This window comes from Suricata suricatta, chromosome 8 (genome assembly GCF_006229205.1).
Source record: "Suricata suricatta isolate VVHF042 chromosome 8, meerkat_22Aug2017_6uvM2_HiC, whole genome shotgun sequence".
Taxonomy (NCBI): domain Eukaryota; kingdom Metazoa; phylum Chordata; class Mammalia; order Carnivora; family Herpestidae; genus Suricata; species Suricata suricatta.
The window spans coordinates 23034444-23049934 of record NC_043707.1 but is presented as its reverse complement, the minus strand read 5'-3'; the positions used below and the strand labels follow the sequence as shown (position 1 = coordinate 23049934).

General features: G+C 43.6%; 1 protein-coding gene and 1 pseudogene across 2 annotated transcripts in view; one reads left to right on the top strand and one right to left on the bottom strand.

Annotated features, from left to right (window-relative positions):
- Positions 1 to 3599, bottom strand: part of CRCP (CGRP receptor component) — a 44913-nt gene extending 41314 nt beyond the window's left edge. Inside the window, exon 1 of one of the 2 annotated variants that reach the window (XM_029948626.1) lies at positions 3469 to 3599. In XM_029948626.1, coding sequence (XP_029804486.1) covers positions 3469 to 3476 — 8 coding nt within the window. In that variant the 5' untranslated portion in view covers positions 3477 to 3599. The remainder of the gene's footprint in view (positions 1 to 3468) is intronic. The other variant, XM_029948627.1, reaches the window with a different exon arrangement.
- On the top strand, positions 3475 to 15414 carry LOC115297526 (annotated as a pseudogene).
- The last annotated feature ends 77 nt before the right edge of the window (positions 15415 to 15491 follow it).

Below are 15491 nucleotides of genomic sequence, written 5' to 3'. Positions count from 1 at the left end.
ATGAACAGAACCGCTCAAATTCAACCTGTTATTGATTCAAGTCACATTCTGAAAAACTGAAGTACAAGAAAACTGGGCACCCTTCAAAGTCAATGAACTTTTTAATCTATAGCCTTCTCTTGGGAGCTAGCAAAAAAGTATCTTCTTTGTAGTCCTGTTACTGAACTATTACAGGACCTATTAGCTAACTTCTCTAAATCTCAGTATTTCCAGCTGTAAAATGAAGTAAATTCTGACATTATCTCAAAAAGATGATAGAGAAGACAGTTCATTTTCCCTAACTATGTATATTAAGTGTAAGAGTGAACATAAAATAATCCCAAGGCATTAGACAAAGTTAGCCAAACAGCAAATACCTCATACATACAAATACTTAATTTTCCTTTGAATATTTTGTAACTTTTTTACCTGAGGAAAATGTATCCAAATGACGGTCAACAAGGTTTTATTTTTTAAATTCTGTCACTCAATCAAATAAAGAATAAATATTCATCACCTTTAAAAACCTTCTGGTGTATGTCTATATGTATTATTCACTCAGTAAGTATTTACTCAGCGACTGCAGAAAAATAGTAAAAACTCAGAGGTGTCCTTTCATGCCGCCTCCCTCCAGGTCCTAGGAATGCCTGAAAGAGGTACAACGTGTTTGTCCCCTCAGAGCCTCAGGCTTCTGCTAAAGATGCTAAAAGGACCACACTGCCAGAGATCATACCTCATGTTGGAGGCCAGGCAGGAACTAAAGTTAGGCCTCCAGACCTTTCCATTTCAGGGGTCCTTCCACTCTCTGGAAACCTCACTTTCCCATAAATTGCTCACTGCAAAATTCTTAACTGGTGTTAAGAAGTCACTGAGTCCTTGGGGGAAATGGACAGGTTGTTATAGGAGAAAAAACTCTTGATTCAAACCATTTCACTTAGGAAAATCAGAAAATCTATATGCTCAGCAATTAGGAAACTAGCTAACTCAATTATAGTATTTTTTAATTAAATTACTAAATTAATGAAGTACTGTTACATTACTTCATTCAACAACTACCTGCTGTCAAATGCATGCCAAATGTACCGCTAAGCACTAGGTGAAAAGACATGAGTCCCTGCATTCATGGAATTTTCTTGGGAAGCACACAAGGCACTAAACAAGTAAAGATGCATATATTATTACAACTTGTAATTATTCAAAAGAATAAGCAAACTATGGTGCTGTAAGAGACAAAAGGAGGACTTATTTTAGGCTGACTAAAGAGGAAAAGCAACATGCAACTTAAACTATCAAAAAGGTAAAGAGGGAGCAGGACAGAGAGAAAAGTATACCAGGCAGAGGGAACAGCAATGCAAAGGTCCTGAGGTAGTAAAGGGCTTGGAAGATTATAGAACTACATAACTGCCAGTGGAAAGTGTGTGTGTGTTTGGGGGTGGGATAGTGGCACAAGAGAGGGCTGGTGAGTAGTTGAGGTTATACGGGGTCATCTAGGTCCTAGTAAGGAATGTGGATTTCCTCTTAGTACAAAAGAAAGTAAATGAAGAGTGTTAATAGAGATGTTTGATCCAATTAATATTTTAAGATTATTCTGCCTGCTAACTAGAAAACAAAATAGAGGGGAGGACAAGAGTGGAAGCCAAAGGCTACTGTTTAATCCAGAACAAAGCTGACAGACTACATTTAGCAATAGAGATGGTAAAAAGTAACTGCCTACAAAATATATTGAAGGTAGAGATGACAGGTCTCGCTGATGGACTGGATTTAGGGGTAAAAAGGGAGGGTTAGATTTTTGGATTAAGCAACTGGATGAATGATGAGAGAAAAGGGTTAGAACTATACTTTTGGGAGTCATCAGCATATAGATGGATAAAATGACCCAGGGAGATGTGGAGAGAAAGGGGTCTCGGGACTGAGCTGTAAGATACCTCAACATTTAGAAGCCAAGTAAGGAAAGAACAATAAACCAGGAAAGGAGACTGAGAAGCAGTCTTTGGTGTAGTAGGAAATGCAGACAGCATGTCACAAGGCCGAAGAGTTTCTGGAGTGTTTTGTTTTTTAAGTACGATTGACAGAATTTCTGTATCAACTGCTGCAGGAGATCAAGAAGACTGAGGACAGATGGAGCACCTGGGTGGCTCAGTCAGTTAAGCAGCCAGCCTCAACTCAGGTCATGAGCTGGGTTCGTGGGTTCAGGCCCCGCGTCAGGCTCTGTGCTGAACCACTAGCTCAGAGCCTGGAGCCTGCTTCAGAGTCTGTGTCTCCCTCTCTCTCTGTCCCTCCCCTGTTCACGCTCTGTCTCTGAAAAATAAATAAATGCAAAAAAAATTTTTTAAAGAAGACTGAGGACAGAAAATCAACCTTTAAATTTGACAATATGTAGGGCTCAGATAATCACCACAAAACCATTTCTATAGGTTGGTGTGGATGAAAGCCCAACTGACTGACTGAGAATGAGGAATAAAAACACTTCTAAGCAGTTTTGTTCTGAGAGGAAGCAGAAATGGAGCAATATGTGGACATGAATATGGGAACAAGGAATTTTTTAAGATGGACAAATTAAAGCGGGATTGTTTAATGACAGGAAACACCCCAGTAAAGAGGGAAAAATTGTAATAGCTTGGGCTAGAGCAATATATCTGAATGTTTTTCAGATGCAGATTAAACCCCATTAATGGACTGCAAAATCAATTTAATGGGTCAGCATCCTTTAATAAAAAACAGTATCACAGTGTACTGAATATAGTAAAAGTATTGTTTCAAGAAGCTTTCATTTCAGTTACATAAAAATCTGAAAAACAGTAGTATACATGACCATTAAACATGAGGCAAAATAACACAAAGGAAAATGTGAGTATTAAATAATCAGTGCCAAAGAGAACACAATATAGGTATGCCTACAAGTTAATATGAACCATGGAAAAACCCATATGCGGAGCAGCTGCAAAAATTTCTATCTACACGAGGTACAATAAGCAAACATCATACACACGAAGAACAGTTTCTGAGATCCCAATCCTGGCTCCCGTACTTCCTTCTTCGCAGAAAACCCGCCCCTTCCCTAGCAGGACGAACCGCTCTGCAAACTCGGGGAGGCCTTCTTCCCAGCTAGGGCTCCTCAAGGTAAGCCCCAAGCTCTAATCTAGCACTTCTCCATCTCTCCTGCAGGTACCTCCAAGGTGGACTCAGGGCTTTACACCATCTAAGTCCCCGCTGGGACACCGGGCTGAGCTCCCCAAAAGGAACAAGGACACGCTAGGATAAGAGCGATAGAGGGAGCAGGCACACTGAAAGACCGTCAGGCCAAGCCGCGCTGGGCCTCGCGTCCCAAGCACACGGTGGGAGTACGATCGAATGTTCCGAGGGTCAGAGCGAGGGTCCCTTTCTTCCTCGCCTCACGCTCCAAGCCCGCGTCCCTCGGCTCCCCTCGGCCCAGCCGTCCCCAGATGTGGACACTTCCGCGAGCTCGGGAACGCGTCCCGGATGACTTACACTTCCATGTTGACCCCGCGTCGTCGCCTCCCGCCGCCAGCAGGCGCGCAGCCTCACGCTACGCCCCCGCCGCTCGCGCCGTCCTGGCAGAGCACCGGGTCGCCGGTTCCGCGCGCCGCAGGGCACGCCGGGACCGCCGCGCTGCACGTCGGGAGCCTGGCGGACCCGGGCGGAGTCTTTCGCGCAGACGGACTCCCCTGTGCGCTTCGCGTTGAGGAACGTAAGACTGTTAACATGATTGCAGGCAAGACCTAACTCGCGTTTTCGTGGTCTAGGTGATAGCTAAGTAATTAATAAACTAAGTTTCCAGAGACCTAATGGGGTTGGTAGGCCTCTGGCGTTAAAATCCCACCGGTCGGAGAGTAGTGCTGGCGAGGGGCAAAACGGCTCCGGGCTGCTGGAAAGGTTCCCTGATCTTGATGTTAAGTGCGCGGTGTGTTGTGTTTCTGAAAATTCAGTGAGTCGTACACTTTTGTGCACGTTTCTGTATGTTGTAATGGAATAAAATGACTTAAAAAGTGGGTGGGGGGCTCAGCCTCGCCTCTTGTTCTCACTCTTCCCTGGGAGCTATTTGGCAAACACACACACACACACACACACACACACACACACACACACACACACACACACACACACACACACACACAGAGCTGTAAGGGTCGGGGCTCCTGGGTGGCTCAGTCCTTAAGTGTGGACTTTGGCTAGGGTCATGGTCTCATAGTTCCTGAGTTCTAGCCCTGCTTTGGGCTCTCTGCAGTCAGCGCAGGGCATCCTTTGGATTCTCTAACATCCCTCTCCCTCGGCCCCTCCCCTACTAGTACTTGTTCGCGCGCTCTCTCTCAAAAATAAATAAATAAATAAACATTTTTTAGGAAGCTGTAAGGGTAAGACTCTGACCTTCCGGCCTTTCTATGAATTTATCGAAAGGGAATTGTCAGATGCTTGAAGAAGGATGGTTATGTAGTGATAAAGAAAAATAATGCACAGGGAAAAAAATACCTAAGGTAGAGCCACCTAATCTACTATATTTTATGTCTTTTTTTAATGTTTATTTATTATTGAGACAGAAACAGAACATGAGTAGGGGAGGGGCAGAGAGAGAGGGAGACACGCAGGCTCTGAGCTGTCAGCACAGAGCCTGATGCGGGGCTTGAACCCACTAACCATGAGATCATGACCTGAGCCAAAGTTGGACACTCAACCAAGTAAGCCACCCAGGTGCCCCTACTGTGTTTTATGTCTTAAAAAAACAGACACAGAAAGTCCATTTCCTTCTAAACTTTGGATATGTCTGAAATATTTCTTAAAGGCTAGAAGGAAATAGCCAAAATATTAACAGTAGCAAGTGTCTTTAAATGATATATCAATTGCAGGACACCTGGGTGGCTCAGTCAGCTAAGTGTTCAAATCTTGATTTCAGCTCAGGTCATGATCTCATGGTCTGTGGGATCAAGCTCCATGTTCGGGTCTGTGCTGACAGCATGGAGCCTGCTTCAGATTCTCTGTCTGGGATTCCTTCCCTGCTTGCTCTCTCTCTGTCTCAAAAATAAACAAACATTTTTTACAAAGATATGTATGGGGTGCCTGGGTGGCTCAGTTGATTAAGCATCCGACTTTGGCTCAAGTCACGACCTCCTGCTTGGTGAGTTCCAGCCCCACATCAGGCTCTGTGCTGACACCTCAGAGCCTGGAACCTGTTTTAGATTCTGTGTCACCCTTTGTTTCTGCCCTTCCCCAGCTCGTGCTCTTGTCTCTCTCTCTCAAAAATAAACATTAAAAAAAAAACATTAAAAAAAATTTTAATGATATGTCAATTGCTAATTTTTTCTGCTTTTTTATAGTTGTATCAGATATCATTTGCTAAATTCATTCTCTTTGCAAGGTCCTTACTAAGCACTTTGTTATTCCATTACATTAACAGTTAATTGTGCAGGCTTTGCAATCAGATGGCCTGTGATTCTGTTTATCTCCATCACTTTCTTAGAAGCTGTTGGACCTTGGGAGATTACTTAACCTCTCCTAACCCCAGTTCCCTAGTATGTAAATCATAGGTCTGTGTAGTAATCTTTATAAAGTACCTCACACATAATAAATGCTCAGCAAATATTAATTACTGTGACAGTACAACTATGACACTCTAGGGTAATTCTTTTGTTATTCAAATTTTAATATAGAGGAAACTGAGTCAGGCTTAGAGAGATTATGATTTACCCAGGTCAGTCATCTAAGAACTTATCCAATAGGGATTTAAACTCAGGCCATCTGAGCAACTGTAGGGAGTGTATTATATTGTTAATAGTGACTGATGATTGGTTAATAAAATGTGTTATAGCAAAAAAAAAAAAAAAAGGGAATTCAGTACTGAAACCTACTTCAACATGGATGGCCCTCAAAAACATGCCAAGTGAAAGAAGCCAGACATAAAAGACCACATCCTATATAATTCCATTTATATGAAATGTCCAGAATTGGCAAATCTATACAGACAAGGAGTAGATTAGTGGTTGCTTAGGGATGGGGAGTGACAGCTAGTGGACACAGAACTTCTTTCCCATTTTAGTATATCTGCTACCAAAGCAAGCACATGGACACTGAATTTCTTTTGGGGGAAATACAAATGTCCCCAAATTATGTCGTAATGGTTGTCCATCCCTGTGAACATATCAAAAAACACTACCTATACAATTTTTAATAACCAAATTGCATGCTATCTGAATTATGTATCAATGAAGCTGTTAAAAAAATTTTTACTGGTATCTGCCTGTGGGGATTAGTTTGGAAGATAAATAAGAGATTTTTAGCATTTAACTTTACACATTCAGAACTTCAAAATGTTTTTCGATGCACATGTTATTTTTAAGTCACAAAAAATATTATTTTAAAAACAACTAATTTACTTTAAAAACTCAGCAAGTAAATAAAATGTCACCCAATTGGCCTGATTTGTATAGAGGGTCCCCTGTACCTCCTTTGAGGACAGTGGGCCCCATAAAGCAGCACTAAGATGCTTGTTGTGTACTCACTTAGCAAATATGTAGTGATGGCCTATTTGGTGGCGATGATACAAATGTGAATAATCCACACCTCCCACCCTGGCTAGCTGACAGCCCAGTTCGGGAACCAGCTCTGGACATCAACAACTACAACACACAGTGTTTAGATGTGATGAAGCAGAGGAGAGAATGACTAATGAGGTCAGAGGCATCTCAAAGCCAGGACTGTCTGAGCTAGTTGTGGGGAGGAGCCCCCAAGGCCAAAGCTTCAGGGATGGGCCTCCACAGAAGAGGTTAGTACCTCCGAGGGCCCCATAATAAAACAGCTAAGCTCCAGGTTCTCCAAGGGAGGCCACCCTGAGACTTTGAGGACCAGGGAGTCACTCTGCCTATCCCCTAAGGGCAACCAGGTAATCAGGAGTAAGGCCCTTTCTTCTAAGGGAAGGCTGTCCTTAGAAGAATGAACTAATCCAGCCAACAAAGCTAGGCTACGCAATGGCCGAAACTCCTCCCTAGCCTGTCCCCTCTCAGGGCCTCCCTGTAGCTCTCCTAACTTGAGGTTGCATAAGGAGCCTCTTTTTTTGCCACCCAAGGCATACAAACCTAGAAAATGGCCTTTTGTGTGTGTGTGTGTGTCCTTAACAACTGGCTTTTTAGGCAGGACTTTTTTTTATACAAAGGCCCAGAGCATGAGCAAACTCTGTGTGTCTTCCATGGGGAAATGTCCTGTTGAATACAGAACTGTTAGGTCTAGGGCTCAGAAGGAAACTGGCAAAAACTTTTGAAGATGTAAGTAGAAGTTGAAGGCTTTGAAATTAAGTCACCCAGGGACAGTCCAGAATAGTAAGACTTACTTGGTCCTTACAGGTGCCAGCGAGTTGATCTCCGCTCTTCACAGGGGTGTGCTTTTTTAATCCCCACAGGATTCCCTGAGGACATGCACCCAGCGCTGCATTAGTGTGCTCTCATTTAACTTCTCTCAGGAGTTCTCAGAGTTAAGTACAATGATCAGCCCATTTCACACAGAGGAGAGTGAAGCTCAGAAAGGAGTTACACAGTGTCAGAGCCAGGGTGCTCCCTCTTCTCTGGCCAACTCCCAACACCCATGTGCACCAGCACTACCCCAACCTTACCTCTCAGTTTTAGGGCCTCCCTGTTCTGCACCAGATCCTTTAGATGCACCGAAGTGGAAAGCGTAAGGGAGAGAGGCCAGGCAAAGCTTTCATTCGTCTGAGGCAGATAAATCCCATACAGCATTCAGCCCTCTGCTGAAATGGCTGTTGCCGTTGTCTGAACAGTCCTGGACCCGCAAGCTGGCAATGAGGATGGGCACAGGTTTGCCTATGGTCACAGCCTTGATGGAAACACCTCCAAATTCCAGTGAGGTTGTGATCATTTTTAGCATCCCAGGAGCAGGAATTGTAGACCTTTGGTGACTTCTAATCATGGGTTGTATTCCTGGGGACCCCAGGAATAAGGCAGTCCATGTGGTAGTTACAGATGTGGGCTCTGTGGCTGTACATACTGAGTTAAATCCAGTACCTACCTTACAGAGTTGTTGTCTTTAGACCCTTTAGACCCAGGGGGCGCCTGGATGGCTCAGTCAATTCAGTGTCTGGCTTCAGCTCAGGTCGTGATCTCACGGTTCATGGGTTCCATCCAGCCCCACGTCAGGCTCTGTGCTGACAGCTAGCTCAGAGCCTGGAGCCTGTCTTCGGATTCTGTGTCTCCCTCTCTCTCTGACCCTCCCTGCTCATGTTGTCTCTCTCTCTCTCTCAAAAATAAATAATAAAAAAATTTTAAAAATTAGAATAGTGCCTGGCAAATGACAAGCATGAAAATAAATATTACCTATTATCTCCCAAAAATCCAATGCTAGGAAATAAGATTTTGAATGACAAAAGCTTTAAGTATATGATGATGTATGGATGTCATCTACTTCTCCTTATTGTGACTATACTGTCCCTCTTCTTGGAAAAATCATGAAGCCTTTCACTACCCACCTTACCTTAGAACAGCTGACATGAGTTGAGTTAAAGGCTTCCAGTGGGTAAGAAAATGTGTTATATGGAGTGCAGGACTTGGAAGGTGGGGTTGGAATGAGTGGTCAGCTCCATTCAAGGTTATTTTCCTGGAGTCTCTCCATATGCTAAGCAGAATAATGGCTCCCCAAAGATGTCCACACCCTCACCCTTAGAACCTATGGCTATGTTACCACATATATCCTAAAAGGGACTTTACAGATGTGATTAAGGTTATAGATCTTATGATGGGGAGATTATCCAGAATCATTTGGATGCGCCCAACCTAATCACATGGATCCATTAAAGGGGAGAATCTTTCCCAGTTGACAGAGTCAGAGGAAGGTGTAACTATGGAAGAAGAGTCCAGGAGATGCAACTTTCCTGGTTCTGAAGCTGAAGGAAGGGGCCATGAGCCAAGGAATATAGGCTGCCTCTAGAAACTGGAAAAGACGAGGAAACAGATTCCCCACTTAGCCTCCAGAAAGGACTGCAGCCCTGCTGACACCTTGATTTTAGCCTACTAAGAGCCATGTGTGGCTTCTAACCTGCAGAGTTATGAGATGATAAATCTGCAGGAGTTGTGTGGGAATTTGTTATTGCAGCAATGGAAAACAAACTTCCTTACAATTCCTTTATTCCATGCAGACTGTCCTGCTTATTCACTGTCCACAGTCATAAAAGGCTGCTTGTCCAGCTTTGTCCAGGAGGCCAAGTACCCCTCAAATGACTCCTAGATATATCCAGGTTCAGGTGACTCACAGTATCATGTGTGTGCACGTGAGCACATGCAGAGCTCTGGGACCCCCTATTGTGACTGCCACTGATCATGTTGCAGTGATGGCAGCAGGGCAGGGTGCAATTGTCCCCAGGCTCCAAGGCCTGGCCTCCTACCTGACACCATTGCTGCAGATGCCTTAGGCTACATTCGTTTATTTTCATTCTCTGGCTCCTGGAGTCTGTGGGGCCAGGTGCAGGGACAGTCACCATGTAAGGCATATTTAAGAGTCTCATGTTTTGCCCTCCTCCCCATTTTTATATTATTTTTGTTTCCCTTCCCCTATGTTCATCTGTTTTGTATCTTAAATTCCATATATGAGTGAAGTCATATAATATTTGTCTTTCTCAGACTAATTTCACTTAGCATCATACAGTCTAGTTCCATCCACATTGTTGCAAATGGCAAGATTTCATATTGCCAAGTAATATTCCATTGTATATATATACCAGAACAAACTGAGGGTCGCTGGAGGGGTTGTGGGAGGGGGAATGGGCTAAATGAACAAAGGGCATCAAGGAGGACACTTGTTGGGATGAGCCCTGGATGTTCTATGTAGGGGATGAATCACTGGATTCTACTCCTGAAATCATTATTGCTCCATAAGCTAACTAACTTGTATGTAAATTTTAAAAATATATTAATGAATCAATTAACTAATTTTTAAAATGTAAGGCATAGTTCTCTGCCTTTCAACCAAGCAGGGGCCTTCACTCTGCACTCTTGGGAGGGAGCGTTTTTTCTGGAGGCTCCTTGGTGTCAGTGAGCTTGCTCCCCCACTCCCAGCCCAGCCAACCTAAGCCTGACTTTGTTCTCTGTAACTTATATAGTTCCCTGAAAAGTGCTTGGAACAGTGACTGGTATTTAGTAAGTACTACATAAGAGAGCTTATGAACAAATATTCTACGTATTTTCTGTCTTCTAATGTAATTTGTATAGCATAGGGACTAAGAGCACAGATGCCAGGGGCACCTGGTGGCCCAGTTGAGCGTCCCACTTCAGCTCGGGTTATGATCTCATGGTTTGTGAGTACAAGGTTCGCAGCGGGCTCACTGCTTCAGTGCACAGAGCCAGTTTCAGATCCTCTGTCTCCCACTCTCTCTGCCCTTCCCCACTCACACTCTCTCAAAAATAAATTTTTTAAAAAATGGAAAAAGAAACACACAGATTCTAGAGTCAGACTGATGGACTTAGTTTGGATCCTGTTTGCACCACCTAGTAACTTTATGATCTGGGGTAAGTCACTTAATCTTCTAAACATCTAATCTTCTAAATTTCCCTACCTGTAAAATAGTGATAATTGTGTTTACCTTCTAAGAAGATTAAATGTGATGCTAAACATAGCAGTTTTAAAGCATGTCTGCAAATTGTTTTGACACTCTTCCTTCAAGGACTGGAGACTAATTCCTCCCACCTTAAATGTGGCCTGGACTTGCCACTCATTTGTAGTGAATAAAAGACAGTGGAAGGGAGCACCCAGGTGACTCAGTGGTCAAGCATCCAACTCTTGATTTCTGCTCAGTCATGATCTCATAGTTCATGAGTTTGAGTCCCACATCAGGCTCTGCCCTGGCAGTGCAGAACCTACTTGGGATTCTCTCTCTCCCTCTCTCTCTGCCCCTCTGCTCATAAGCACATGTGCACTTTCTCTCCTCTCTCAAAATAAATCACTAAAAAAAAAGAAGAAGAAGGCAGTGAAAGTGACACTACATGCCTTCTGAGGCTGGGGCAGAAAAAGCCACCCACATGCTCCCATCTGGCTCTCTCTCAGGACATGGGTTTTAGAGTCTTAAAAGTGCAGCTACCTCCAAACCGCTAGGCTAGAGGCACCACATGGAGACATCACACCCTTATACCAGTGTTGCAGTCCCCAGCCGTTTGAATCGTCCCAGCCCAGGCATCAGACCTGTGACTGATGAAGAAGTTTTTGAAGTGACCCCAGGTTCATGCAACTGCATGAGAAACCCTTAGCCAGAACCTCTCAGCTGAGCCCATTCAACCTCCAGAATGATCAAAAGTAACAATAATTATCACAGTTGTTGTTTTATAATTTGGCGTGTACTGTTACACAGCAATAGATAATTGATATGCACATTAAGCACCTTGAACATGAAAAGCACTGAATAAATAGTTGTTCTAATTATTATTATTTCAAACTAACATCATCCTGACCCACTAGGTCTTCCTTTATTAATAATGGCAACTACCATGCACTGAGTACTTAGTATAAATCAGGCATTATACGTATATGATTTCTTCGTCATTCAATGCTCAATGCATGGGTATCATTATTCCCTTTTTATTGAACCTCCAAGGGAAAAGTACTTCCTGAGGCTACACCCAAGGAGTATTGTGGCTTAGATTCAACCCTAGCTCCTCTGACTCTCAGAGCCTGTCATACAGTATGGTTAACTGCCACTTGAGTCCTTCTAAAGTGCTGCCAGGGGTGAGTCGGCTGCCCAGGCTGGGCTACCAACAGCTGTCTCCACAAAGAGCTAGGAAGACTGGGGCTCTTGTCATGCCCCGCACCATTCTTTCAGGATGCCTCCTGCACACTCAACACCATGTATGTATGGTCAGTCTTAACTCAGCAAATGAAGAGTACAGCAACCCACAGGCCTCAAGACTCCTTGTCTAACTTTTGTATTCACTGCGGTGACTAGAAAGATAGTTCGTTGTTATTTAAGATTTAGTGGTGTTCCGGGGCACTTGGGTAGCTCAGCTGGTTGAATGTTTGACTCTTGGTTTTGGCTTAGATCATGATCTTACGGTTTCATGAGTTCAAGCCCCACATTGGGATTCTCTCTCTCTCTCTGCCCCTCCTTGTGTCTTTCAAAATAAATAAATAAACAAAAATTTTTAAAAACAATTTAGTGGTGTTCCTTTTGGCCAATTCTTGTTAACTTGATCCCCCAGGTAATTAATTTCAGATGAATCAACCTCTTGGCATGCTCCCCAGACCAGTGCTATTGCTGCCCTGCACATAACACGAGTTTTTACCACAATACCCGGGATTTATCTGCTCAAAAAGCTAAGTTGTCAAGTCCTCACCAATGTCAAGTTAAGTTGTCATTGTCTCGCCACTTCAAAGAATGAAGAAGTGGACACAAAATGAGCAGCAGGCAAACGTTTATTAGAGTATAAGATTATAAAGGAAGAATAGTAGAAAAGCTCTCTTTACAGAGAGGGGACATTCGAAAGTAAATGCCCAGGACTGTAGGCAAGGGTCCTTGTTTGATAAGGTTCTGGTTGATGTGGGAAACAAAGGCAGAAGGAAAAGGCAAATAAAATTAATTTTCTTACATAACCTGAAGCCCATTGGCAAATAGTTGAGGCTGGCAGTTTCCTCCAGGAACTCCCTACTGTCCTAATGTTAATGCTTTGCTAAAGGAAGAAACAACCTAGCTTGACAATAGCTAGACCTCCAGTATCTGAGAGTCTTCTTTAGCATATGAAAATCTCATTGGAAACTTCGCCTTGACTTTACCTCCCCCAACTCCGTAGTAGATAACCAGTCTCTCTTCAAGGTCCTGGGGCAGCTATTCCCACCCAAGGGTCCAGTTCCCGTGCTTTAATAAAATCACCTTTTGCCACCTTTTAATAAAATCACCAAAGACATCTTCAAGAACTCTTTCTTGACCATTGGCTCTGGACTCCATGAACCCCATTATCACGCCAAAAAACCTCATCCCTGGTCAGCCCTTCCCCTTTGATTCCCCCTTGTCCCTTCTCAGGTTCAACCCTTATTGGCTTGATAACTCTAGTCCTGGGTTGTCCATTCCTGACTGGCTTCCATTGTAAGAGGGGTCTATGGCCTTACTTAGGTCTTTTGTCAAATTCCAGAGGGGAAACCTGAGAGGGAGTAGTGGGGGTCTGTGACATTCTTAAGAGGAATCTTATGGCTGAGGGGCTTGATATGGTCAGACACTCCCAGTATTGTTCCAAAATAGGTGTTTTTCTCCACCCAGAGACCTTAGGCCCTACTCTACCTCTCTGCCTACTGAATCCTGTCTTTTCCTATCATAAATGGACACTTTTCCAGAGATGATATAGAAATGGCCAACAAGCAGGGCGCCTGGGTGGCTCAGTCGGTTTGTTTTAGTTAATACTTGGTGCCCAGGAAGAGACAAGCAACCAGCACTCAGGGAATCAGAAAAGACTATTTATTTCGCACCAGTGCCGGACCACTAGAGTCACCTCCAAAGGCTGAGCATCCAACTCAGCCTTTTTTTACTGATCTTTTATGCATAGATACTTTGGGAGTGGGTGGGATTAGTATAATCAAGCTTCTGGTTCCTGGCTGCTGGCTGATGCATGAGGCAACCCAGATTGCTGAAGCCAAAGGCATGCAAAGGGAGTATCTGGCCTTGGACATCTGGCTGGCCCTTTTTATTTGCGTTTACCAGCTTTCCTTCTCAGCTTAAGCATCTAGCTTCAGTTCAGATCATGATCTCACGGTTTGTGAGTTCAAGCCCCACGTTGGGCTCTGTGCTGATAGCTCAGAGCCTGGAGCCCGCTTGGGATTCTGTCTTCCCCTCTCTCTGCCCCTCCCCCACTCACACTCTGTCTCTCTTTTTCTCTCTCAAAAAATGCATAAACATTATTTTTACTTTTTTTTTAAATTTATTTCTGAGAGACAGAGAGACAGTGTGAGCAGGGGAGGGTCAGAGAGAGAGGGAGACACAGAATCTGAAGCAGGCTCCAGGCTCTGGGCTAGCTGTTAGCACAGAGCCCGACACGGGGCTCGAACCCACTAACTGTGAGATCATGACCTGAGCCGAAGTCAGACGCTTAACTGTCTGAGCCACCCAGGTGCCCCCATAAACATTATTTTTAAAAGGCCAAAACCAAACTCCTAGAGTTGAAAACCAAAAGATTTGAGATTTTTTTGTTTTGCTTTGTTTTGTTTTGCTTTTTGCTGCATTCACTATGAGAATGAAGATCCTTCTCAAGCAATCAGACTGTTGGCATTCCAGAAAACATTGACATCACTCTGAAGGGCTATACTGTTACTATGAAGGCCCCCAGAGGAAACCAATAGAGACTTCAACTACATCAGTGTAGAACTCAGTTTCCTTGGAAAGAAAAAGAAGAGACTCCGAGTTGACAAATGGTGGGGAAATATAAAGGAAGTAGCTACCATTCACACTATCGTAGTCATGTACAGAACATGGTGAAGAGTGTCACACTGTGTTTCCATTACAAGATGAAGTCTGTGTGATGAGTTTTTCTGGTGGTGATAGTGGGGTGGTGGGGTCCAGTACTGACAGCCAAGAAAGAATTCTTGAAGATATCTTTGATGCAAAAAAGTGATTTGGGGGCACCTGGGTGGCTCAGTCGGTTAAGCCTCCGACTTTGGCTCAGGTCATGATCTCACGTTCGTGGGTTCAAGCCCCGCATCGGGCTCTGTGCTGGCAGATCCGAGCCTGAAGCCTGCTTCAGATTCCGTGTCTCCCTTTTTCTCTGCCCCTCCCCCTCTCATGGTCTGTCTCTTTCTGTATCAAAAATAAATAAAACATTAAAAAAAATTTTTAAGGTGATTTTATTAAATACAGGAACAGGACCCATGGGCAGGAAGAGCTGCCCCAGGACAATGAAGAGACACTGGTTATTTACTATGGAGTTGGGGGAGGTAAAGTCAAGGTGAAGTTTCCAGGGAGAAAGAAGAAAGGATATGGGAGGCCTAGCTATTGTCAAGCTAAGGTTGTTTTTATCTCTAGCAAGGCATTAACATTAAGACAGGAGGGAGTTCCTGGTGAAACCTCTGTCTGCCTCAAGTATTTGCCAAAGGGCTGCAGGTTATAAGAAAATTTAATTTTATCTGCCATTTCCTTCTGCCTTTGTTTCCCAAATCATGTGTATGTTCACTTCTCCATCAATGTTGTAATTCAGGAGAATGGTTCTCTTGTTGAAATCTGAAATTTCTTTGGCAAAAAGTACATCTGCTTACTGGGTTCAGATGAGGCCAGGCATTACCTGTTCAGTATCTAAAGCCCAGAAAGATGAGTTAATTCTTGAAGGAAATGACATTGAACTTACATTAAATTTAGCTGCTTTGATTCAGCAACCCACAGAGTTAAAAATAAGGATATTAGAAAACTTGGTGATGGACTCTGTTTCTGAGAAAGGAAAAGTTCAGCAGACTAATGAATAAGACCTACATTAGTTCAGCTACAGAAACAGCAAGATGCCAGCTTTTTCATACTTCTTTGTGATATTTTAAAGATGCAC